General features: G+C 39.8%; 1 protein-coding gene across 1 annotated transcript in view; it reads right to left on the reverse strand.

Annotated features, from left to right (window-relative positions):
* ZBBX (zinc finger B-box domain containing) overlaps positions 1-23,962 on the reverse strand; it is a 508,142-nt gene extending 484,180 nt beyond the window's left edge. The window contains exons 1-3 of the mRNA XM_053711814.1: positions 23,832-23,962; positions 15,299-15,374; positions 11,280-11,328 (exon numbers count right to left, since the gene is read on the reverse strand). Of these exons, the coding sequence (XP_053567789.1) occupies positions 11,280-11,328; positions 15,299-15,374; positions 23,832-23,962 (256 nt within the window). The remainder of the gene's footprint in view (positions 1-11,279; positions 11,329-15,298; positions 15,375-23,831) is intronic.
* Between the last annotated feature and the right edge of the window lie 499 nt (positions 23,963-24,461).

Here is a 24,461-nt window from a genome sequence, read left to right on the forward strand (position 1 = left end):
CCTTTGGACAGACGAGACCAAAGTGGAGATGTTTGGCTATAATCCACAGCTCCATGTTTGTGCTGATATGCTGTGTTTGGTTTTCGCCAAACACCACATACCAACTGTCAAGCACGATGGTGGAGAGGTGATGATTTGGGCTTGTTTTGCTGCCACAGGACCTCGGCACCTTACAGTCATTAAATCAACCATGAACCTCTCTGTATACTAAAGTATTCTAGAGTCATATGTGAGGCCATCTGTCCAATAGCTAAAGCTTGGCCGAATTGGGTCATGCAACAGGACACCAATACCAAGCACACCAGCAAATCTACAACAGAATAGCTAAAAAAGAAAAGAATCAAGGTGTTGCAATGGCCCAGTCAAAGTCCAGATCTTAAACCGATTGAAACGTAGTGGGACCATAAGAGCTGTGCATAAACAAAAGTCGGCAATGAACTGAAGCCGTTGTAGAGAAGAGTGGGCCAAAATTGTTATGCTCTTATATGTAAAAACTTAGAGGGTGTACAGATATATGTATAAAAACAATAACTGCCCATAACATAGCAATAGAGTTTCTAAATGTTAATAAAAACTCATTCACCTGCAAATAAGCAGCAGACAGCCAAACCAGTACTGAAATGTATCAGCAAAAGTTATTGAATAGGAGTATATTGTAGATGCATAGAGGGAGGCAAAAGACAAGCCCATGTGACCAATTATGGAAGGTTAATGAAAAATTTCCCATGAGGTGAAAAAAATCACAAGCCATACCCCATAAACATCCCTCTGATCAGCAACCGGGCCTAAATATAGACTGAAAACTCCTCTCTCCTCTTAAAAACAAATGCACATCTTCATTTTTTAACCGTTTCCAGCGGTTGCAAAGTAAAGACTGAGGTAAGTGTGAGGTAGGAGGGGTTTTATAGGGCTCTTGGGGTTCGGGAATTTTTGCCTCCTCCTAGTGGTAGAGAAGAGTGATTCCCATGAGTAATGGGTTATGGTCTCTCAACACCTGTATGAAATAAATATGAATATTTCACATTCCAATGTTCTTCACAAAGCAGAATAAGTTCTATTTATTTAGATAGATAGATAGATAGATAGATAGATAGATAGATAGATAGATATAAATATATAAATATATATATATATATATATATATATATATATGTCACGGATACCAGGCAGCTAAGGCTACCCCCAACCCCCACTACAACCTCACCCTTGTTGTTTATCAGTGGTTTTGGGCTCCTCTGAGCAACCACCATCTCTGGAATCGGTTTGTTTGCATTGTTTTGGCTTGTTTTTGTGCTCAGAGAAGAGTTGGTTTATGACCAGCCAGGAAAACTCTCCTAGGCTGGCCGGGCTCCTGGAACTCCCGGTCGGCCGCCTCACAACGGACACCCACCTAACCCCTCTCAGGCTGGCCAGGCTCCTGGAACTCCCGGTCGGCCACAGGACAGCAAAACATCCGCTAACTTTACCCCTGGTCGCTCCAGCAGCCCTTTGCCCCAGAGCTCCGCTCTTTTGGGGATTTGTAGCCCCTAGGGAGGACAAGAGCTGGGGGAATTATCGGAGGGGAGCTCCTTTGGGAACCGGGGGTTTTGGACACCTCTAACCCCATAACTTCAACAGACGGTAACTCCGGTCCCCAGTAACGAATCATGCTGATTTTTGGACTGAGGCATCTCGGGATCGAGAGCTTTAAAATGACACCCTGGAAGTGCCGTCGCTCTACCGGGATCTCCCCGAAACTGTCACCCCTATGTACTGGGATTATGTGGGACTGTGGCTTCTATGGAGGTGCCAGCCTCTCTGGAGGGGAGGAAATGGCGGGAAAAATGTGGCATTGTCTTCTGTTCTTATCAAGATGAGCTGTCTGTATAAAAGGAGTGTGTGTTTTCAATAAAAGTAGTCCTTATTTCACCTGAATGCTAGTCTGTCTAGTCATTTAGGTGGGCTCCTGCTAGAATCACTTTCCTGGGCTACATAGAAATCACTTTCCTGGGCTATATAGCAGCCTGTTCCAGGCAGAGGAAGGACACTCTGGCAGAGCTACCTAGTCTGGGTAGCTGGAGTCTGCCACAGGGTGGGACCCTGAGTACTGGTGCTGTAGGGCATCAGGGGTGGCTACAGGCTGTGGTTACTTGCCAGCTACATAGCTGCAGTCGGCAGGGAGGAAGCAGGACCCGTTGGCGGAGCTACCCAATCGGGGTAGCCGGGGTATCCATCACAATATATATATATATATATATATATATATATATATATATATCATTTTTGTATTATTTATTTATATCTGATGTTTTTTTACATACACACACACACATACATACATACATACATACATACATATATATATATACACACACATACATATATATATATATACACACATATACATACACACACACACATATATATATATATACACATATATATATACATACATATATAAATACACACACACACACACAGCACTGTGCAAAAGTCTTAGACCACCATTAGATTTGTTGTTTTACAAATGGTATAATGACACAAGCAGAAAGTATAGGATATATTTGTATGCAGTATTAAAAAACAGAAAGAAAGAAAAAAATTAGAATAAAACACCTTCTATATGTGTCAGGGTGCCAGGAATCAGACTATGACGAGAAGTGCAAAAATAATCACACCTTTATTAATAGCAAAAAATAATAAGTCAAATAACATCCCAGGAATCAAAACCAGAGCTGGTAGTCAGACGAGCCAAGTCAGGAGCCAAAGCGAATAGTCAGACGAGCCGAGTCAGGAGCCAAAGCGAATAGTCAAACAAGCTGGAATCAGGAACAAAGAGAACAGCAGAGTCAGGAACAAGCCAGGGATCAGGAACCAGGAGGGACGTCAGACAGCCAGGTAATACACAGGAGCTCTCACAAACAGGTCTGAGCCAACGCAAGGGCAAAGCATACTGAACAGAGGCCCTTTAAATAATAAGTGATGAAATCACAATTACGAGACTGCATCCTGTCTCACACGGATGATGTACACCAGTCTGGCCATAAAAGGAAGTGTAGGAAATGAGCAGCATCACACAGTATGCACCAGAGTCAGCAAGAGAGGTGAGTAAATTGGCTGCCAGCAGCACATGGCAAACAAAACAGGGAAAAAACCCTGACAATATGCTAAAGTGGCAAGTATTTAGCATGACATCCCCTTACACTTGAGCAATAGCAGGAACCTGACTCTGGTAAACCTAAATGGAATGGAACCCTAATTAATGTAATTGCTAACGCCTGTATTTGTCCTACTATTTCATGTCAAAATGACTACTGTGAAAAACAGAATTTATGTTTACCTGATAAATTTCTTTCTCCTACGGTGTGTCCGGTCCACGGCTTCATCCTTACTTGTGGGATAGTCTCATTCCCTACAGGAAGTGGCAAAGAGAGCACACAGCAAAGCTGTCCATATAGTCCCCCCTCTAGCTCCGCCCCCCAGTCATTCGACCGACGGTTAGGAGAAAAAGGAGAACCATAGGGTGCAGTGGTGACTGTAGTGTACAGGAAACAAAAATTTTAAACCTGACTAAAAGCCAGGGCGGGCCGTGGACCGGACACACCGTAGGAGAAAGAAATTTATCAGGTAAACATAAATTCTGTTTTCTCCTACATTGGTGTGTCCGGTCCACGGCTTCATCCTTACTTGTGGGAACCAATACCAAAGCTTTAGGACACGGATGAAGGGAGGGAATAAGTCAGGTAACCTAAACGGAAGGCACCACTGCTTGTAAAACCTTTCTCCCAAAAATAGCCTCCGAAGAAGCATAAGTATCGAATTTGTAAAATTTGGCAAATGTATGCAGAGAAAGACCACGTCGCTGCCTTACAGATCTGTTCAACAGAAGCCTTATTCTTGAAAGCCCATGAGGAAGCCACAGCTCTAGTAGAGTGAGCTGTAATTCGTTCAGGAGGCTGCCGTCCGGCAGTCTCATAAGCCAATCGGATGATGCTTTTTAGCCAGAAGGAAAGAGAGGTAGCAGTAGCTTTCTGACCGCTCCTCTTACCAGAATAGACGACAAACAAGGATGATGTCTGTCTGAAATCCTTTGTTGCTTCTAAATAGAATTTTAAAGGACGAACCACATCCAGATTATGTAACAAACGTTCCTTCTTCGAAACTGGATTCGAACACAGAGAAGGAACAACTATTTCCTGGTTAATATTCCTATTGGAAACCACTTTTGGAAGAAAACCAGGCTTGGTATGTAAAACTACCTTATCTGTATGAAAAAAACCAGATAGGGTGAATTACACTGCAAAGCAGACAATTCAGAAACTCTTCTAGCAGAAGAAATAGCAACCAAAAACAAAACTTTCCAAGATAGTAACTTAATATCTATGGAATGTAAAGGTTCAAACGGAACCCCTTGAAGAACTGAAAGAACTAAGTTTAGACTCCATGGAGGAGTCACAGGTCTGTAGACAGACTTGATTCTGACTAACGCCTGTACAAACGCTTGAACATCTGGCACGGCTGCCAGACGTTTGAGCAACAAAACAGACAGAGCAGATATCTGTCCCTTTAGAGAACTAGCTGACAGACCTTTCTCCAATCCCTCTTGGAGAAAGGAACGTATTCTTGGAATCTTAATTTTACTCCATGAGTAACCCTTGGATTCGCACCAACAGAGATATTTTTGCCATATCTTATGGTAAATTTTCCTGGTCACAGGCTTTCTGGCCTGAACCAGAGTATCTATAACAGATTCCGAAAACCCACGCTTAGATAGGATCAAGCGTTCAATCTCCAAGCAGTCAGTTGCAGAGAAACTAGGTTTGAATGTTCGAATGGACCTTGTACTAGAAGGTCCTGTCTCAAAAGGTAGCTTCCATGGTGGAACCGATGACATATTCACCAGGTCTGCATACCAAGTCCTGCGTAGCCACGCAGGAACTATTAGAATCACTAAAGCCTTCTCCTGTTTGATCCTGGCTACTAGCCTGGGAAGGAGAGGAAACTTTGGAAAGACATAAGCTAGATTGAACGACCAAGGCGCCACTAATGCATCCACCAATGTCGCCTTGGGATCCCTGGACCTGGACCCGTAGCGTGGAACCTTGGAGTTCTGACGAGACGCCATCAGATCCATATCTGGAATGCCCCATAGTTGAGTTAACTGGGCAAAGACCTCCGGGTGAAGTTCCCACTCCCCCGGATGGAAAGTCTGATCACTCAAATAATCCGCCTCCCAGTTGTCTACTCCTGGGATGTGAATTGCAGATAGATGGCAGGAGTGATCCTCCGCCCATTTGATTATCTTGGATACTTCTCTCATTGCCAGGGAACTCTTTGTTCCTTCCTGATGATTGATGTATGCCACAGTCGTCATGTTGTCCGACTGAAATCTTATAAATTTGGCCTTCGCTAGTTGAGGCCAAGCCAGGAGCGCATTGAATATCGCTCTCAGTTCCAAAATGTTTATCGGGAGAAGAGATTCTTCCCGAGACCATAGACCCTGAGCTTTCAGGGAGTCCCAGACCGCACCCCAGCCTAAGAGACTGGCGTCGGTCGTGACAATGATCCGCTCTGGTCTGCGGAAACTCATTCCCTGAGACAGGTGATCCTGAGACAACCACCAGAGGAGCGATTCTCTGGTTTTCTGGTCCATTTGTATCTGGGGAGACAAATCTGCATAATCCCCATTCCACTGCCTGAGCATGCACAATTGCAGTGGTCTTAGATGAATTCTGGCAAACGGGACTATGTCCATTGCCGCAACCATTAGACCGATTACCTCCATGCACTGAGCCACAGACGGCTGAGGAATGGCGTGAAGAACTCGACAAGCATTTAAAAGTTTTGACTTCCTGACCTCCGTCAGAAAGATTTTCATTTCTACCGAGTCTATTATTGTTCCCAGGAAAGGAACCCTTGTGACCGGGGACAGAGAACTTTTTTCTACGCTCACCTTCCACCCGTGAGACCTTAGGAAGGCAAGAACAATATCTGTATGAGCCTTGGCTCTGGGAAAAGACGACGCCTGTATTAAGATGTCGTCCAGGTAAGGTGCTACTGCAATGCCCCGCGGTCTTAGTACCGCTAGAAGGGACCCTAGCACCTTTGTGAAAATTCTGGGAGCGGTGGCTAACCCAAAAGGAAGAGCCACGAATTGGTAATGCTTGTCCAGAAAGGCGAACCTTAAGAACTGATGGTGATTTTTGTGGATAGGAGGATGCAGATATGCATCCTTTAGGTCCACGGTAGTCGTGTATTGATCCTCCTGGATCATTGGTAAAATTGTTCGAATTGTTTCCATTTTGAATGATGGAACTTTGAGGAATTTGTTTAGGATCTTTAAATCCAGAATTGGCCTGAACGTTCCCTACTTTTTGGGAACTACAAACAGGTTTGAGTAAAAAGTAAGAATGCCTGTTTCCTTATCTGTCTAAAGATAAGTGAGACATGAGGAACCTTCCCCTTGGGGAAAGGTCTTTGAACTCTAGAAGGTACCCCTGAGAGACAATTTCTAGTGCCAAGGGGTCCAGAACATCTCTTGCCCAAGCCTGAGCAAAGAGAGAAAGTCTGCCCCCTACTAGATCCGGTCCCAGATCGGGGCTACCCTTTCATGCTGTCTTGGTAGCAGCAGCAGGCTTCTTGGCCTGTTTACCCTTGTTCCAGCCCTGCAAAGGTTTCCATGTTGGCTTGGGCTGGTAAGCGTTTCCCTCTTGCTTAGTAGCTGTAGAGGTTGAAGCAGGTCCGTTCCTGAAGTTGCGAAAGGAACGAAAATTGGTCTTGTTTTTAGCCATGAAGGCTCTACCTTGTGGAAGGGCATGGCCCTTTCCCAGTGATATCTGAAATAATCTCTTTCAACTCTGGCCCGAATAGGGTCTTACCCTTGAAAGGAATATTAAGCAATTTTGTTTTGGACAACCCATCAGCCGACCATGATTTTAGCCAAAGCACTCTGCGCGCCACGATGGCAAAACCAGAATTTTTCGCCGCTAGTTTAGCTACTTGCAAAGCGGCATCTGTGATGAAAGAATTAGCCAGCTTTAGGGCGTGAATTCTATCCATGACTTCGACATAAGAAGTCTCCTTCTGGAGCGAGTTTTCCAGTTCCTCAAACTAAAAAGCCGCTGCAGTAGTTACAGGAATAATGCAGGAAATTGGTCGAAGAAGGAAACCTTGTAGAACAAAAATTCTCTTAAGTAAACCTTCTAATTTTTTATTCTTTGAAAGTGCAACTGTCTTCTATTGGTATAGTCATGCACTTAGCTAGCGTTGAAACTGCCCCCTCTACCTTGGGGACCATCTGCCACGCGTCCCTTCTAGGGTCAACAATTGGGAACATTTTCTAAAATATAGGAGGGGGAACAAAAGGTACACCTGGCTTCTCCCACTCCTTAGACACGATATGCGCCATCTTAGGTATCGGAAACGCATCAGTGTGTACTGGGACCTCTAGGAATTTGTCCATTTTACACAATTTTTCTGGGATCACCAAAGGATCACAATCATCAAGTGCAACTAGGACCTCCTTAAGTAGGGCGCGGAGGTGTTCTAGCTTAAATTTAAATGTTATGGTATCAGGCTCTGCCTGCTGAGAAACTTTTCCTGTCAGAAATTTCTCCCTCAGACAGGCCCTCCCTCACCGCCAAGTCAGATTGATGTGAGGGCACTACAGATAAATAATCCTCTGCGTCTGCTTGCTCATTGTCTGTGTTTAAAACTGAGCAATCACGCTTCCTAGGAAAAGCTGGCAGTTTGGATAAAAATGCTGAGAGAGAATTATCCATTACTGCCGCTAACTGTTGCATAGTAATCGCAATTGGTGCGCTAGATGTACTGGGCATCGCCTGCGCGGGCATAGCTGGTGTTGACACAGAAGTAGAGGAAAGCAAGCTATCTTCACTACCTTCAGCTAAAGAATCATCTTGGGCTATATTTGTAAGTGTGATTGTACTGTCCTTAAGCTGTTTGGACGCTATGGCACACTTCACACATAAATTTAATGGGGGAACCACCTTGGCCTTTGGACATACAGAACATAGGTTATCTGAAGGGTCAGACATGTTTGACAGACTTAAACAGAACTACAATGCAATAAAAATAATTTTTGACAAAAACGTTACTGTCTCTTTAAATAATAAAAGTGCACACTTTATTATTAAAACATCAAAAAACCATGAAATAAACATCCGATTTTTATGAAATTTTCACCACAGAGTCTTAATGCTTTGAAAAGATTGCACACACATTTTCAGACCAATTAACCCCTTAATGCCCAAACCGGAGATAATAACAGTTATTAACAGGTTAAAACACTACAGTACTAGCCACAGCTTCCACTGTAGCCCATTACCTTCCTAGGGATTATTTTAGTAGGAAATAAGCCTCTCTGGAGTCTTTTCTGATCCCACATGAAGCTGCATGGACTGCCTAGGCAAAAAACAACTGCGCAATTGAGGCCTGCAAATGAGGCCTCCTCCCTCTTCCTTCCAGAGTGAAGGGGCCTTTCTGACTAGATTTAGGTGTCCAAATAAGTGCCAGGCCGAAATTAAACCCCAACAGTGTTTTAAAGTCTGAAAAAACACCTTTTTTATAGTGAAAAACATGCTAAAAAGCAATCGATTTTAAAGCCCACAATAGTGTCAACCAGAATAGAGCCCTAAATATAAGCCATCATTTTATTACAGAGTCTAAGAAAAAAATGGCTTACCTATCCCAGAGGGAATTTCTGACAGTCTTCTAGCATTACATGGTCTTGTTAGAAAAATGATGATCATACCTGAAGCAGTTAAGCCTGCAAACTGTTCCCCCCAACTGATGTTCTCTGGTTTCAACAGTCCTGCGTGGGAACAGCAATGGATTTTAGTTACTGGTGCTAAAATCATACTCCTCTCAACAGAAATCTTCATCACTTTCTGCTGTAGAGTAAATAGTACAAGCCGGCACTATTTTAAAATAAACTCTTGATAGAAGAAATAAAAAACTACAACTAACACCACATACTCTTTACCACCCCCGTGGAGATGCTACTTGTTCAGAGCGGCAAAGAGAATGACTGGGGGGCGGAGCTAGAGGGGGGACTATATGGACAGCTTTGCTGTGTGCTCTCTTTGCCACTTCCTGTAGGGAATGAGAATATCCCACAAGTAAGGATGAAGCCGTGGACCGGACACACCAATGTAGGAGAAAAGGTCTATTACACCAGGTTTGTGCAAGACATGCTTGAGCATTACATACATGTGTGGTATGAGTTTAATTAATTGTTAGCTTGCTAATAAGACCAACTTTCAATCACATCATTCAATTCAAAATGCCAAAGATCACAGAATTTGACAGACATAAAGTCATACCTTTAAAATCAGCAAACAATCTAAATACTCAAGATGTGGTAATCAAGCTGTTATAAAGAAATTTGAATCAGGAGAGGTCAAGAATAAAAATAAGGACAGGAAGGTCAATAAAACTTTCAAAATCTGATGAGAAGTTTCTCAGAGTTTCTTCTTTGAGAGACCAGAAGAAGTACAGCAAGGACCTGGAGTGACAAATCCAAGTTTGAAATTTTTCGGTCCAATTGTCGACAATATGTGAGAAGAAGAGTTGGAGAGAGATGGAAGAATGAGTGCTTGCTTCCTCAGAGAAACATGGTGGAGGTTCTATCCTGGTTTGTGACTGCATTTCTGCCACTGTTATTGGTGATATTGTCTGAATTGATGGGATTATGAATACTGAAAAGTACAGTTTTTATTCAGCATGCCATTCCTTCTGGAAAGCGCCCATTTGAGAATAGTTTTATTTTTCAGCATAAGGATCCCAAGCACACTGCTAATGCAGTGAAATCATATTTGGAGAGAAAAACAGCTGATAAAACACTGACAGTCATGGACTGGCTTCCACAGAGGCAGTATGGGATAACCTGGTCAGAGAAAGAAAATAAAGACAACCTAAATCTAAAGAAAAACTCTAGAAAGTGCTGAAAGAAGCCTGGTATAATATACCAGAAGATTACTTAAGAAAACTTCAGAACAGTCTCCCCCAAAGAGTTCAAAATGAGCTTAATTCCAAGGGAGGTCCCACTAAATACTGACTTTTGCCTGAAGAAGCCATTTTTTCTGAAAGTTGTGTTTTTTTTATATTTTAACGACATAAAGTGACGAAAAAATAAATATGGACGGTTATTAAAACTTTGCTAAAACAACAAATCTAATGGTGGCCTAATACTTTTGCACAGTACTGTATATACACACACATATATAATTATAACTTAAATGAGTTTTGATTAAACCCTGAAATTAGCTTTACCTAAGCAGCATTCAGTAATCTATCTGCTACTGACGAGTTCTAACAAGAACGAAACAGGCTGTCTAGTGGTGATTTCTGTATTGCTGCATTTAATTGCACAGTATAAAGCAAAAAATCTAAGATGTTGTATATCTAATTTGCATATCTCGCAGACAATCCTCTTGTGAATTGGTAACAGTGTATATGGAGTTTTACTCGGTGAAAGCAAGCGGGGACACTTGCCTAGATGTGCTAATTTCCTATGCAACAATTTTTATTGATTTACTTTTGAGACATGGAGGATTTTAATCTCAGACTTTTATCTACACTATATATATATATATATATATATATATTCCCTTGTGTGATGAACAATGGAATGTAAAATATTTACAAGTAAATACATAAACACTTTATTAAAAAATATTAAACGTGAATATTGCATAAATATGATGTGTACATATATATTTAGGTGTGTGTATATATATATATATATATATATATATATATATGTCTGTAAATAGATATATACTTATATAAATATCTAAATACATATGTACACACATATATACATATTTAGAGATGTACAGTATATGTATGTAGCTTTATGTTAAAGACCTTTGCAGGCTTTTTTTTTTTTTCTAACACCTGAGACCTCATATTTTTGAGCCCTTATAACTTTATGCAATATTTTTCAATAAAAATATTTATCAGTGTTATTATGATGGTAACAGTACTTTTAAATTTATTTTTATGTGTTATGTGCCACTTTTTAGAAGAGCGTAACAGTTAACCAGAGCTCTGAAGTCGCACTATCCCGATGTGTGTAAAATTCAATTGCACTCAAGCGATCGCATTTTCTTTCAACCTGTAATACGCACACTACTTCTGACATGCTCCAAAAGAGGTGTGATAACCCCCTTTTCACTCGCGCGCAACTGTTAGCACACTACTTGTAATCTAGCCCTGTATAGCAAATGATTCTCTTAAATCCAGTTTGTTTGTTTGATTAGGTTTTAGAAGATTACCTTCTATCTGGTCTTTAAGGACTTTCAACTTTATTCTTCCAGAAGATATCTAGAATATCAAGACAAAAATGAGCAGTGGTTTAATACTCAAATAAAATAAAAGAGCACATATAAAATTGCTGCATATATATATATTTATCATAACTATTGAGTTGATTATTAACTCCCACCTGCAAGAAACATGGAGAGGGGAAATTAAACAGATTTTGCCAGCAACATATGGTTTAGTGATTAACTCTTTCTTTCTGCCACAAATAAACAGTTGACACATATAACAAAGTAAATAACCCCATATGCCAGACAGACATTAGTGACTGACCATTCATGCCAACCAAAGAGCAGGGTGTAAACCTTTATATCAACCACATATAGATTAACTGTCAGATATACAGCATAGCTGTTATTAATACCTTATGCCAGCCTCATAGAAAACTGTTGTCATTCTATCATTCCAAACATATATAAAGCAGTGATTTACCTCTACCATCAACCATGCACAAAAGTACAGTATTGATTAACCTATTATGTCAACATATAAAGCATTTACTTACAGTGATTAACCTCTTCTGTGAGTACAGTAGTGTTGAACATACTATGGCAACAACATGCAAAGCATTGACTAATCCCTAATGCTATGATGAAGGGCATGGATTAACCCGAAACGTTGCTGTGTTTTACTTTGGAACCATGTTTGTACAATAAAGGTCTATTTTAAAATTCAGAAGCAGGAGGACATTGTTATTTCTACTAATACCTAATGCGGCCGCATATAAAACAAATGTATAACTCTTAATCCCAGGGGTAGATACAAATATTTGGAATTCATGAGCCACTCATAATGCAGATCAACCTTCAATACATAGTACCATATACCCACAAACTATGCCCATTGCTATAAAGTGTATGCTGAATTAATGTGTAGGATAGCATTATGCTTATCCTAGGCATTATTGTCATTGCCACTTCTAATGTAGGTTTATTCCATGAACCAACCACTCTTTCCATGAGGAAGTGCTTCTGCAAATTACTTCTAAAACAAGAGAGGCAGGAGCAGAAGCAGAGTGTAGAAGAAGGCGCATTAGGCAACAAAGGTTTTAGAAAAGGCTTTTAAATATATTGCAGCAACAGTGGATTCTAGGAGGAGCATCCACTAGCAGCATTGGAGGTGTCTTTTTTTATGCGAGACAAAAACAAAAGCGCATCCAAAAGATTCACTGCAACGATTTATTGCAACACGCTATGCTTATGCATAAAATACACTCACAAGATTAAAAAGAAGTATAGGCTTAAAGGGACAGTCTAGGCCAAAATAAACTTTCATGATTCAGATAGAGCATGTAATTTTAAACAATTTTCCAATTTACTTTTATCACCAATTTTGCTTTGTTCTCTTGGTATTCTTAGTTGAAAGCTTAACCTTGGAGGTTCATATGCCAATTTCTTAGACCTTGAAGCCCACCTCTTTCCGATTGCATTTTAAAAGTTTTTCACCACTAGAGGGTGTTAGTTCACGTATTTCATATAGATAACACTGTGCTCGTGCACGAGAAGTTATCTGAGAGCAGGCACTGATTGGCTAGATTGCAAGTCTGTCAAAAGAACTGAAAAAAGGGGCAGTTTGCAGAGGCTTAGATACAAGATAATCACAGAGGTTAAAAGTATATTATTATAAATGTGTTAGTTATGCAAAACTGGGAAATGGGTAATAAAGGGATTATCTATCTTTTAAAAGAATAAAAATTCTGGTGTAGACTGTTCCTTTAACTGTGTGAATCACAGCTGTTCCAATGGGATCTCATTTACCCTCCTCTTGTGCTGCCCGCAGCACCAAAGAGTCAGTAACGAGAGTTAAACAGTTACTGGGAAAAATCCCTTGGTAATATATCCGTCCGTGGACAACTGTTTGATCCTCCACACCGGGAACGTTTCACAACAGAGACACCTTGTCTCGGATTGAACGCTACTCTGCAGGAACCTCCCTTACGCATTTCATCTGCGCCACGCAGACTTTCTCAAGGGATCTTATTGAAAGCAGGTAGCGTCTTACTCTTTTGTCAGTTCTTAAATAGGGAGTTGCGCCTACCTCTAAACGGTGACGTGGCATCATGTGTGACACGGCACCTCTCCTTTTAGTTTCTATCACGAAACAGACATAATGTAACATTAAACTGACACATTTTATCTTTTTGCACCAACAGTAATACGATAATATAAGTTACTAGTGCTGTGCTTAAAGGGACACTAAACCCAATTTTTTTCTTTCGGGATTCAGATAGAGTATGCAATTTTAAGCAACTTTCTAATTTACTCCTATTATCAAATTTTCTTCATTCTCTTGGTATGTTTATATGAAAAGCAAAAATGAAAGTTCAGATGACGGCCCATTTTTGGTGAACAACCTAGGTTGTCCTTGCTGATTGGACAGCACCAATAAACAAGTGCTATCCATGGTCTGAACCAAAAATTTGCTGGTTCCTTAGCTTAGATGCCTTCTTTTTCAAATAAAGATAGCAAAAGAACGAAGAAAAAAATTATAATAGGAATAAATTACAAAGTTGCTTAAAATTGCATGCTCTATCTGAATCATGAAAGAAAAAAATGTGGGTTCAGTCTCCCTTTAATTAATACTTAGTTAAAAACTTATATTTAAACATGTCAATGTCTGTATAAAAAAAGTTATATTTAAAAAAAAATAATAATAATATTACTAAACTTCATAAAAGATTTATGAGCTTTTAAAAAATTAAGAACATAGATAAAGCAAATTACATTATTTATTAAACACATTTGCAACACAAAAACAAACTATATAGGGTGAACAATTCATATATCTTAGGGAACAGTTATATCTTAAAAGCCTGTAGATCAATATCTACATTTAGCCCCTGGGGGGTAGGTTACCAAGTAGCTAAATCCATTTAGTTTCAAATTTTCTAAGCTTAGTAAGCTTCATATTGTCATTGCTACAGGGTGGTATCTGTTCAACTAAGAATACCAAGAGAACAAAGCAAAATTGGTGATAAAAGTAAATTGGAAAATTGTTTAAAATTACATTCTCTATCTGAATCATGAAAGTTTATTTTGGACTAGACTGTCCCTTTAACCAATTTCTCGGTACATAATTGTACCTATTATCCTCAAACACTTTTATATAGGGGAAGGTACTGCAGTCTAATTATATTTTTGATAACTATAGATGATAGGGTAATGGGATATCTGGTAGGGCATATCCCTTTGGTGCATATAAAACAAAACAACACTTAAAAGGCATATTTAAGGCATATTGTCAGGACTTGGTATTTAATACGCTCAATTAGAGCTTAAATAGCTACTTATATTTCATAAAGGCACATAAGGACAGAAAAACTTTATACATTTATTATATACTGGCCAGTATTCAGTATTTACATGCACATTTCTGTTCAAGGAAGACTTTAGTTATATTCACTGTTTAACCATTTCACTATGGTGTGGTAATTGTTTGTATATATAAATTATGTTATGTATTTAACTAAAGGTGGTTTATTTGAGTTTTGGGACCCTAAATTTACACATGCAATATCTAAAAAAAGTATTGAAAACATAGACATTTAATTTTTTGTCATAATTATCCACTATGAGTGGTACTTTTAAATTCTGTCTTTACCATATCCTCTATAGTTGTCCACAAAAAAATATATATTTATATATATATATATATATATATATACACATACATGTATATATATATATATATATATATATATATATATATATATATATATATATATATATATATATATATATATATATATATATATATACATACATACATACACACTTATACACACACATACATACGAGCATGCAGAGGCACACAATTGCACTTTCCAAAAGCTGAAGTGATTACAAATGGCTGAGTTTCCCTTAGTCTCCCACCTCCCTATGCTAGGTTAAGGCTGGGTAGAAAAACCTGTATGGCATTTAATGCCTGACTTGCTGTCTATAGAGTAATATTAAATTTTTACAAGTAACCTTACCTTTCCAATGTTTTCTTTATTTTGACTACCAAAATGTCCAACTTGGCCAGATTTCCAATAATATCCATTTGATCTCCTATATAATAAGAAAATAGTAAGTATGTCTCATATTTAAAATTATTTTCATTTGTTACATTATCAAAGCATAACCACTATGCAAGATGCTTAAAACAAAGTGGGATCTATTCCATTTCATCAGGAGAGCCGCATTGCGAAGTTTTCAAACTCAAAGCCATCCCAAACCAAAAGAAACCCTTGTTTTCAAGAGACTGCACTACTCCACTAATGCTTAGTGCTGAGAGACTAAAATAGCAGTAGTCTAACCCATCAGAAAACAGTTTCTCAAGCAGCTAATCAGATAGAAAAGTGCATACATTATTTCAATAACAATGACCTCATGAAACCCCATTTTAGTATTTTTGAATAAATCTTGGTTTTTTTTCAATGTTTAAGTTTTTTGTGCATGCTCAATTCACATGTTAACATCATTGTTTCACATATTATTATAAAAAGTTGGAAATATAAACTGAATCATTTTTAATACAGTACTGTATATGAAACTTGTACTTATCTCATGTGTGCTCACCAGAATATTCCTTTATCATTGCAATTAAAGTGATGGTAAATCTTAGCATTTTTTTAAACTCTTGCCTGTACCTAAGTAATACATTAAATGGACCATTATTTACGATTTTTATGTGAATATAGGATAAAAAAAAAACGTACCTTTATTTTTTGATCTTTCTACTAAAAACATAATTTATGCTTACCTGATAAATACCTTTCTCCTGTAGTGTAGTCAGTCCACGGGTCATCCATTACTTATGGGATTATATCTCCTTCCTAACAGGAAGTGCAAGAGGATCACCCAAGCAGAGCTGCTATATAGCTCCTCCCCTCTACGTCATACCCAGTCATTCGACCGAAACCAAACGAGAAAGGAGAAACTATAGGGTGCAGTGGTGACTGGAGTTTAATTTAAAATTTAGACCTGCCGTAAAAAACAGGGCAGGCCGTGGACTGACTACACTACAGGAGAAAGGAATTTATCAGGTAAGCATAAATTATGTTTTCTCCTGTTAAGTGTAGTCAGTCCACGGGTCATCCATTACTTATGGGATACCAATACCAAAGCTAAAAGTACACGGATGACGGGAGGGATAGGCAGGATCTTTACACGGAAGGAACCACTGCCTGTAGAACCTTTCTCCCCAAAACAGCCTCCGAAGAAGCAAAAGTGTCAAATTTGTAAAATTTTGAAAAAGTGTGAAGTGAAGACCAAGTTGCAGCCTTGCAAATCTGTTCAACAGAGGCCTCATTCTTAAAGGCCCAAGTGGAAGCCACAGCTCTAGTAGAATGAGCTGTAATCCTTTCAGGAGGCTGCTGTCCAGCAGTCTCATAGGCTAAACGTATTATGCTACGAAGCCAAAAAGAGAGAGAGGTAGCCGAAGCTTTTTGACCTCTCCTCTGTCCAGAATAAACGACAAACAGAGAAGAAGTTTGTCTAAAATCCTTAGTTGCCTGCAAATAAAATTTCAGGGCATGGACGACGTCCAGATTGTGCAGAAGTCGTTCCTTTTTTGAAGAAGGGTTAGGGCACAATGATGGAACAACAATCTCTTGATTGATATTCTTGTTAGTGACTACCTTAGGTAAGAACCCAGGTTTAGTACGCAGAACTACCTTGTCTGAATGAAAAATCAGATAAGGAGAATCACAATGTAAGGCCGATAACTCAGAGACTCTTCGAGCCGAGGAAATAGCCATTAAAAACAGAACTTTCCAAGATAACAGCTTGATATCAATGGAATGAAGGGGTTCAAACGGAACACCTTGCAGAACGTTAAGAACTAAGTTTAAGCTCCACGGCGGAGCAACAGTTTTAAACACAGGCTTAATCCTAGCCAAAGCCTGACAAAAAGCCTGAACGTCTGGAACTTCTGACAGACGTTTGTGTAAAAGGATAGACAGAGCTGAGATCTGTCCCTTTAACGAACTAGCAGATAAGCCCTTTTCTAAACCTTCTTGTAGAAAAGACAATATCCTAGGAATCCTAACCTTACTCCATGAGTAACTCTTGGATTCGCACCAATATAAGTATTTACGCCATATTTTATGGTAAATTTTCCTGGTAACAGGTTTCCTAGCCTGTATTAAGGTATCAATCACTGACTCCGAGAATCCCCGCTTTGATAGAATCTCCATGCAGTCAGCCTCAGAGAAATTAGATTTGGATGTTTGAAAGGACCCTGAATCAGAAGGTCCTGTCTCAGAGGCAGAGACCATGGTGGACAGGACGACATGTCCACTAGATCTGCATACCAGGTCCTGCGTGGCCACGCAGGCGCTATTAGAATCATCGATGCTCTCTCCTGTTTGATCCTGGCAATCAATCGAGGAAGCATCGGGAAGGGTGGAAACACATAAGCCATGTTGAAAACCCAAGGTGCTGTCAGAGCATCTATCAGTACCGCTCCCGGGTCCCTGGACCTGGATCCGTAACAAGGAAGCTTGGCGTTCTGGCGAGACGCCATGAGATCCAGGTCTGGTTTGCCCCAATGATGAAGCAGTTGGGCAAACACCTCCAGATGAAGTTCCCACTCCCCCGGATGAAAAGTCTGGCGACTTAGGAAATCCGCCTCCCAGTTCTCCACGCCTGGGATGTGGATCGCTGACAGGTGGCAAGAGTGAGACTCTGCCCAGCGAATTATCTTTGAGACTTCCATCATCGCTAGGGAACTCCTTGTCCCTCCCTGATGGTTGATGTAAGCCACAGTCGTGATGTTGTCCGACTGAAACCTGATGAACCTCAGAGTTGCTAACTGAGGCCAAGCCAGAAGAGCATTTAAAACTGCTCTTAATTCCAGAATGTTTATTGGAAGGAGTCTCTCCTCCTGAGTCCATGATCCCTGAGCCTTCAGGGAATTCCAGACAGCGCCCCAACCTAGCAGGCTGGCGTCTGTTGTTACAATCGTCCAATCTGGCCTGCTGAAGGGCATCCCCCTGGACAGATGTGGCCGAGAAAGCCACCATAGAAGAGAATCTCTGGTCTCTTGATCCAGATTTAGCATAGGGGACAAATCTGAGTAATCCCCATTCCACTGACTTAGCATGCACAATTGCAGCGGTCTGAGATGCAGGCGTGCAAAAGGTACTATGTCCATTGCCGCTACCATTAAGCCGATTACCTCCATGCATTGAGCCACTGACGGGTGTTGAATGGAATGAAGGACACGGCAAGCATTTAGAAGTTTTGATAACCTGTCCTCTGTCAGGTAAATTTTCATTTCTACAGAATCTATAAGAGTCCCTAAGAAGGGAACTCTTGTGAGTGGCAATAGAGAACTCTTTTCTACGTTCACCTTCCACCCATGCGACCTTAGAAATGCCAGAACTAACTCTGTATGAGACTTGGCAGTTTGGAAACTTGACGCTTGTATCAGAATGTCGTCTAGGTACGGAGCTACCGCTATTCCTCGCGGTCTTAGTACCGCCAGAAGAGAGCCCAGAACCTTTGTAAAGATTCTTGGAGCTGTAGCTAACCCGAAGGGAAGAGCTACAAACTGGTAATGCCTGTTTAGGAAGGCAAACCTTAGATACCGGTAATGATCCTTGTGAATCGGTATGTGAAGGTAGGCATCCTTTAAATCCACTGTGGTCATGTATTGACCCTCTTGGATCATAGGTAAGATGGTCCGAATAGTTTCCATTTTGAACGATGGAACTCTTAGGAATTTGTTTAGGATCTTTAAGTCCAAGATTGGTCTGAAGGTTCCCTCTTTTTTGGGAACCACAAACAGATTTGAGTAAAACCCTTGTCCGTGTTCCGACCGCGGAACTGGGTGGATCACTCCCATTAGTAAAAGGTCTTGTACACAGCGTAGAAACGCCTCTTTCTTTATCTGGTTTGCTGACAACCTTGAAAGATGAAATCTCCCTTTTGGAGGAGAAGCTTTGAAGTCCAGAAGATATCCCTGAGATATGATCTCTAACGCCCAGGGATCCTGGACATCTCTTGCCCAAGCCTGGGCGAAGAGAGAAAGTCTGCCCCCCACTAGATCCGTTTCCGGATTGGGGGCCCTCACTTCATGCTGTCTTAGGGGCAGCAGCAGGTTTTCTGGCCTGCTTGCCCTTGTTCCAGGACTGGTTAGGTTTCCAGCCCTGTCTGTAGCGAGCAACAGTTCCTTCCTGTCTTGTAGCGGAGGAAGTTGATGCTGCTCCTGCCTTGAAGTTACGAAAGGCACGAAAATTAGACTGTTTAGCCCTTGGTTTGGCCCTGTCTTGAGGCAGGGCATGGCCCTTACCTCCAGTAATGTCAGCGATAATTTCTTTCAAACCGGGCCCGAATAAAGTCTGCCCTTTGAAAGGAATGTTAAGCAATTTAGATTTAGAAGTCACATCGGCTGACCAGGATTTAAGCCACAGCGCCCTACGCGCTTGAATGGCGAATCCGGAGTTCTTAGCCGTGAGTTTAGTTAAGTGTACTACGGCATCAGAAATAAATAAATTAGCTAGCTTAAGGACTTTAAGCTTGTCTATAATCTCATCCAATGGAGCTGTGCTAAGGGTCTCTTCCAGAGACTCAAACCAGAATGCCGCCGCAGCCGTGACAGGCGCAATGCATGCAAGGGGTTGTAATATAAAACCTTGCTGAACAAACATTTTCTTAAGGTAACCCTCTAACTTTTTATCCATTGGATCTGAAAAAGCACAGCTATCCTCCACCGGGATAGTGGTGCGCTTAGCCAGAGTAGAAACTGCTCCCTCCACCTTAGGGACCGTCTGCGATAAGTCCCGTGTGGTGGCGTCTATTGGAAACATTTTTCTAAATATAGGAGGGGGTGAAAAAGGCACACCGGGTCTATCCCACTCCTTGTTAACAATTTCTGTAAGCCTTTTAGGTATAGGAAAAACGTCAGTACACGCCGGTACCGCAAAATATTTATCCAGCCTACATACTTTCTCTGGAATTGCAACCGTGTTACAATCATTCAGAGCCGCTAATACCTCCCCTAGTAATACACGGAGGTTCTCAAGCTTAAATTTAAAATTTGAAATGTCTGAGTCCAGTTTACTTGGATCAGATCCGTCACCCACAGAATGAAGCTCTCCGTCCTCATGTTCTGCAAATTGTGACGCAGTATCAGACATGGCTCTATTATTATCAGCGCACTCTGTTCTTACCCCAGAGTGATCGCGTTTACCCCTAAATTCTGGCAATTTAGATAGTACTTCAGTCATAACATTAGCCATGTCTTGCAAAGTGATTTGTATGGGCCGCCCTGATGTACTTGGCGCCACAATATCACGCACCTCCTGAGCGGGAGACGAAGGTACTGACACATGAGGAGAGTTAGTCGGCATAACTTCCCCCTCGTTGTCTGGTGATAATTTCTTTACATGTGCAGATTGGCTTTTATTTAAAGTAGCATCAATGCAATTAGTACACAAATTTCTATTGGGCTCCACATTGGCCTTTAAACATAGTGAACAAAGAGATTCATCTGTGTCAGACATGTTTAAACAAACTAGCAATGAGACTAGCAAGCTTGGAAATACTTTTCTAAATAAATTTACAAGCAATATAAAAAACGGTACTGTGCCTTTAAGAAGCACAAAAAACTGTCACAGTTGAAATAACAATGAACCAAAATAGTTATAGCAACCAATTTTTCACAGTAAATGTATTAAGTTAGCAAAGGATTGCACCCCCCAGCAAATGGATGATTAACTCCTTAATACCCAAAAAACGGATAACAATTTAATATTAACGTTTTTATCACAGTCAAAACACACTATCACAGGTCTGCTGTGAGTGATTACCTCCCTCAAAACTAGTTTTGGAGACCCCTGAGCTCTGTAGAGACGTCCTGGATCATGGAGGAAGAAATAGGAAGACTGTGACTAAATTTTTACTGCGCAATAAAGCGCTAAAATAGGCCCCTCCCACTCATATTACAACAGTGGGGAAGCTCAGTAAACTGATTTTATTCAGAAACAAACGACAGCCATGTGGTAAAAATCATGCCCATAAAGTTTTATCACCAAGTACCTCAGAAAAAACGATTAACATGCCAGTAAACGTTTTAAAAATGAAATTATGAAATGTTATTAATAAGCCTGCTGCTAGTCGCTTTCACTGCAGTGTAGGCTCAAATATTACTTAAATATAGACAGTATTTTCTTAGTGAAATTCCATTCCCCAGAAATACCTCAGAGTATACATACATACATATCAGCCTGATACCAGTCGCTACTACTGCATTTAAGGCTGCACTTACATTACATCGGTATTAGCAGTATTTTCTCAGTCAATTCCATTCCTTAGAAAATAATATACTGCAACATACCTACTTGCAGGTGAACCCTGCCTGCTATCCCCTGTTCTGAAGTTACCTCACTCCTCAGAATGGCCGAGAACAGCAAGTGGATCTTAGTTACGACCGCTAAGATCATAGACAAACTCAGGTAGATTCTTCTTCTAAAGCTGCCTGAGAAAAAACAACACACTCCGGTGCCGTTTAAAATAACAAACTTTTGATTGAAGAAATAAAAAACTAAGTTTAACAACCACAGTCCTCTCACACGTCCTATCTATTAGTTAGGTGCAAGAGAATGACTGGGTATGACGTAGAGGGGAGGAGCTATATAGCAGCTCTGCTTGGGTGATCCTCTTGCACTTCCTGTTAGGAAGGAGATATAATCCCATAAGTAATGGATGACCCGTGGACTGACTACACTTAACAGGAGAAATAAACCTTCTGGCTGCCCACCTCAAAACGATTTTTTTTCATGAGGTGACTTTTCCACCTCTTATCCAATAGTTGTGCTAGCCATATGGAGCTCAACAGTTAAGTGGTGGGGGGCTGGTGGTGGTTATTTAAAGGGACATGATACCCAAATGTTGAAACACTTGAAAGAGATGCAGCATAGCTGTAAAAAGCGAACTAGAAAATATCACCTGAACATCTCTATGTAAAAAAGGAAGATATTTTACCTCAAAATGTCCTAAGTATTCACACCCCATTGTAAAGGACTTTAAGAAGAAAATCAATATGCCTGTCCCGGGACAGGCAAGGGAGTGAGCCTCATGCACACATGTTATTTCCCTATTCAGTTTAAGGAAGTTTATTATGAGATCTCATGAGAGTTAAGTGAAATCTCATGAGATCACAGTTAAAGAGTTCATGACCTCAGCACTGTTGATGCTGATTGGCTGCTGTTCATTTCTTCCTTTTTTTACCTGCAGCTGGACAGCAGCTGAAGTATAACTTTTTACACAGAACTTACTCTGGTGAGTTGAGGAAACTGTGAGGTAAAATAATATCTTCCTTTTTTACATAGAGAAGCTCAGGTAGTATTTTCCTGTCAGCTTTTTACAATTATGCTGCATCACTTTCAAGTGATTTAGCATATGAGTATTATGTCCCTTTAAGTAGAAAGATCAACAAAATAAAGGTATGTTTTATCGCATATTCAAATAAAAATCATGAATAAGAGTCTATTTTATTAATTTCTTAGATACAGGCTAACATTTCAAAAACGCTAAGATTTACCATCACTTTAAGTGTTTGCTACATTTTATAATTAACATTTTGTAAATGTCCAAATTAGTATACTGAGTAACATACTTATTTTCATATTTGCAGCATACATTTTGCTTCCCTGTAGGTGTGTCTAATCCCTGTTCAAAAAAAAATCATCACAAAAAAAATGCAGAAAAATTCCTCTTACAGTTTTTACTTATTTACCCTATCCGAGTTTAAAAAAAAAGAACAACACAACAAAAAATGGATTAAACTTTTCTATGCAATTCAGATTATAATATCATCATAGAAAAGTGGAACATAAATATATGAGCTATTTGCATAGCAGACTCAAATGGAATATAATCATAAAAATGAATATATTATAGATTTTGAGTTGCATACTGCTTCTACATACTGTAAGTATCAATTAGAATCAATCTGTTAAACAGTTTGTTAGCTTCTTGACATAACCAGACACTGATGATAAAATTAACTTGGAAAATGGTATTTGATTTTTTTTTTAATATTCAATTAAAATTAAAAGGTGCATGTAAACAAAAATGTAACTTTCATGATTCAGATACAGTATAGAATTTTAAGCAACTTTCCAATTTACTTGTATTATCTAATTTTCTTTGTCCTCTTGGTATTCTTTGTTGATAAGCATACCTAGGTAGGCTCAGGAGCTAGCTGTGGATTGGTAGCTGTACATATATGCCTCTTTTCATTGGCTCATCCCATGTGTTTAGCTAGCTCCCAGTATTGCATTGCTGCTCCTTTAACAAAGGATACCAAGAGAATGAAGCAAATTTGATAAGTAAATTGAAAAGTTGTTTAAAATTGTATGTTTTATCAGAATGAAAAATGTGGGGTTTCATGTCCCTTGTGTACTAAGCAGTAAATGCACAATGTTATAACTAGACAAATTAAATGGTATTTTTCCACTTTAATTTCTGATGTTCAACACAATCTGCCACAAATTATAAAAGACAAACAGTTCATACTCGCGTTCTTCTTTCTCTCTACTCATGCTCTGCCGTAGTTGGTTTAACTTTTGCTCCATCTCCTGATTCTGCTTCTCCAGCTCTATTGTTTCTATGTGAAGCTCTTTTACCTTCCTAGGGAAATATAGCATGATTCATTCTTATTAATGTAATGTAAACAATTATGGTGATAAAAAAATGCTAATTTCTAAGCCCTTGAAGGCCACCACTTATCTGAATGCATTTGACAGGTTTTCACTGCTAGAGGGCGTAAATTCATGGAGCCATATAGATAACATTGTGCTCACATCCAAGGAGTTATTTAAGAGTAAGCACATTTATTGCCTGAAATTAGTTATTTTAGAGTAAGCCTGAAATGAAAGAGCTGAGATAAGGAGGCAGTCTTTAGAATATTAGAAACAAGTTAATCGCAGAGGTAAATAGTATATTAATATAACTGTGTTGGTTATGCAAAACTGGGGAATGTATAATAAAGGGATTATCTACCTTTCTAAACAATAAGAATTCTGGAGTAGACTGTCCCTTTAACCCCTTAACGACTAACGACGTATGGGGTACGTCCTGCAAAAAAATGCAGTTAATGACGTACCCCATACGTCGTTGGTCTTTGAAAGCAGTGGAAGCGATCCT

This window comes from Bombina bombina, chromosome 4, assembly GCF_027579735.1.
Source record: "Bombina bombina isolate aBomBom1 chromosome 4, aBomBom1.pri, whole genome shotgun sequence".
Classification (NCBI taxonomy): Eukaryota; Metazoa; Chordata; class Amphibia; order Anura; family Bombinatoridae; genus Bombina; species Bombina bombina.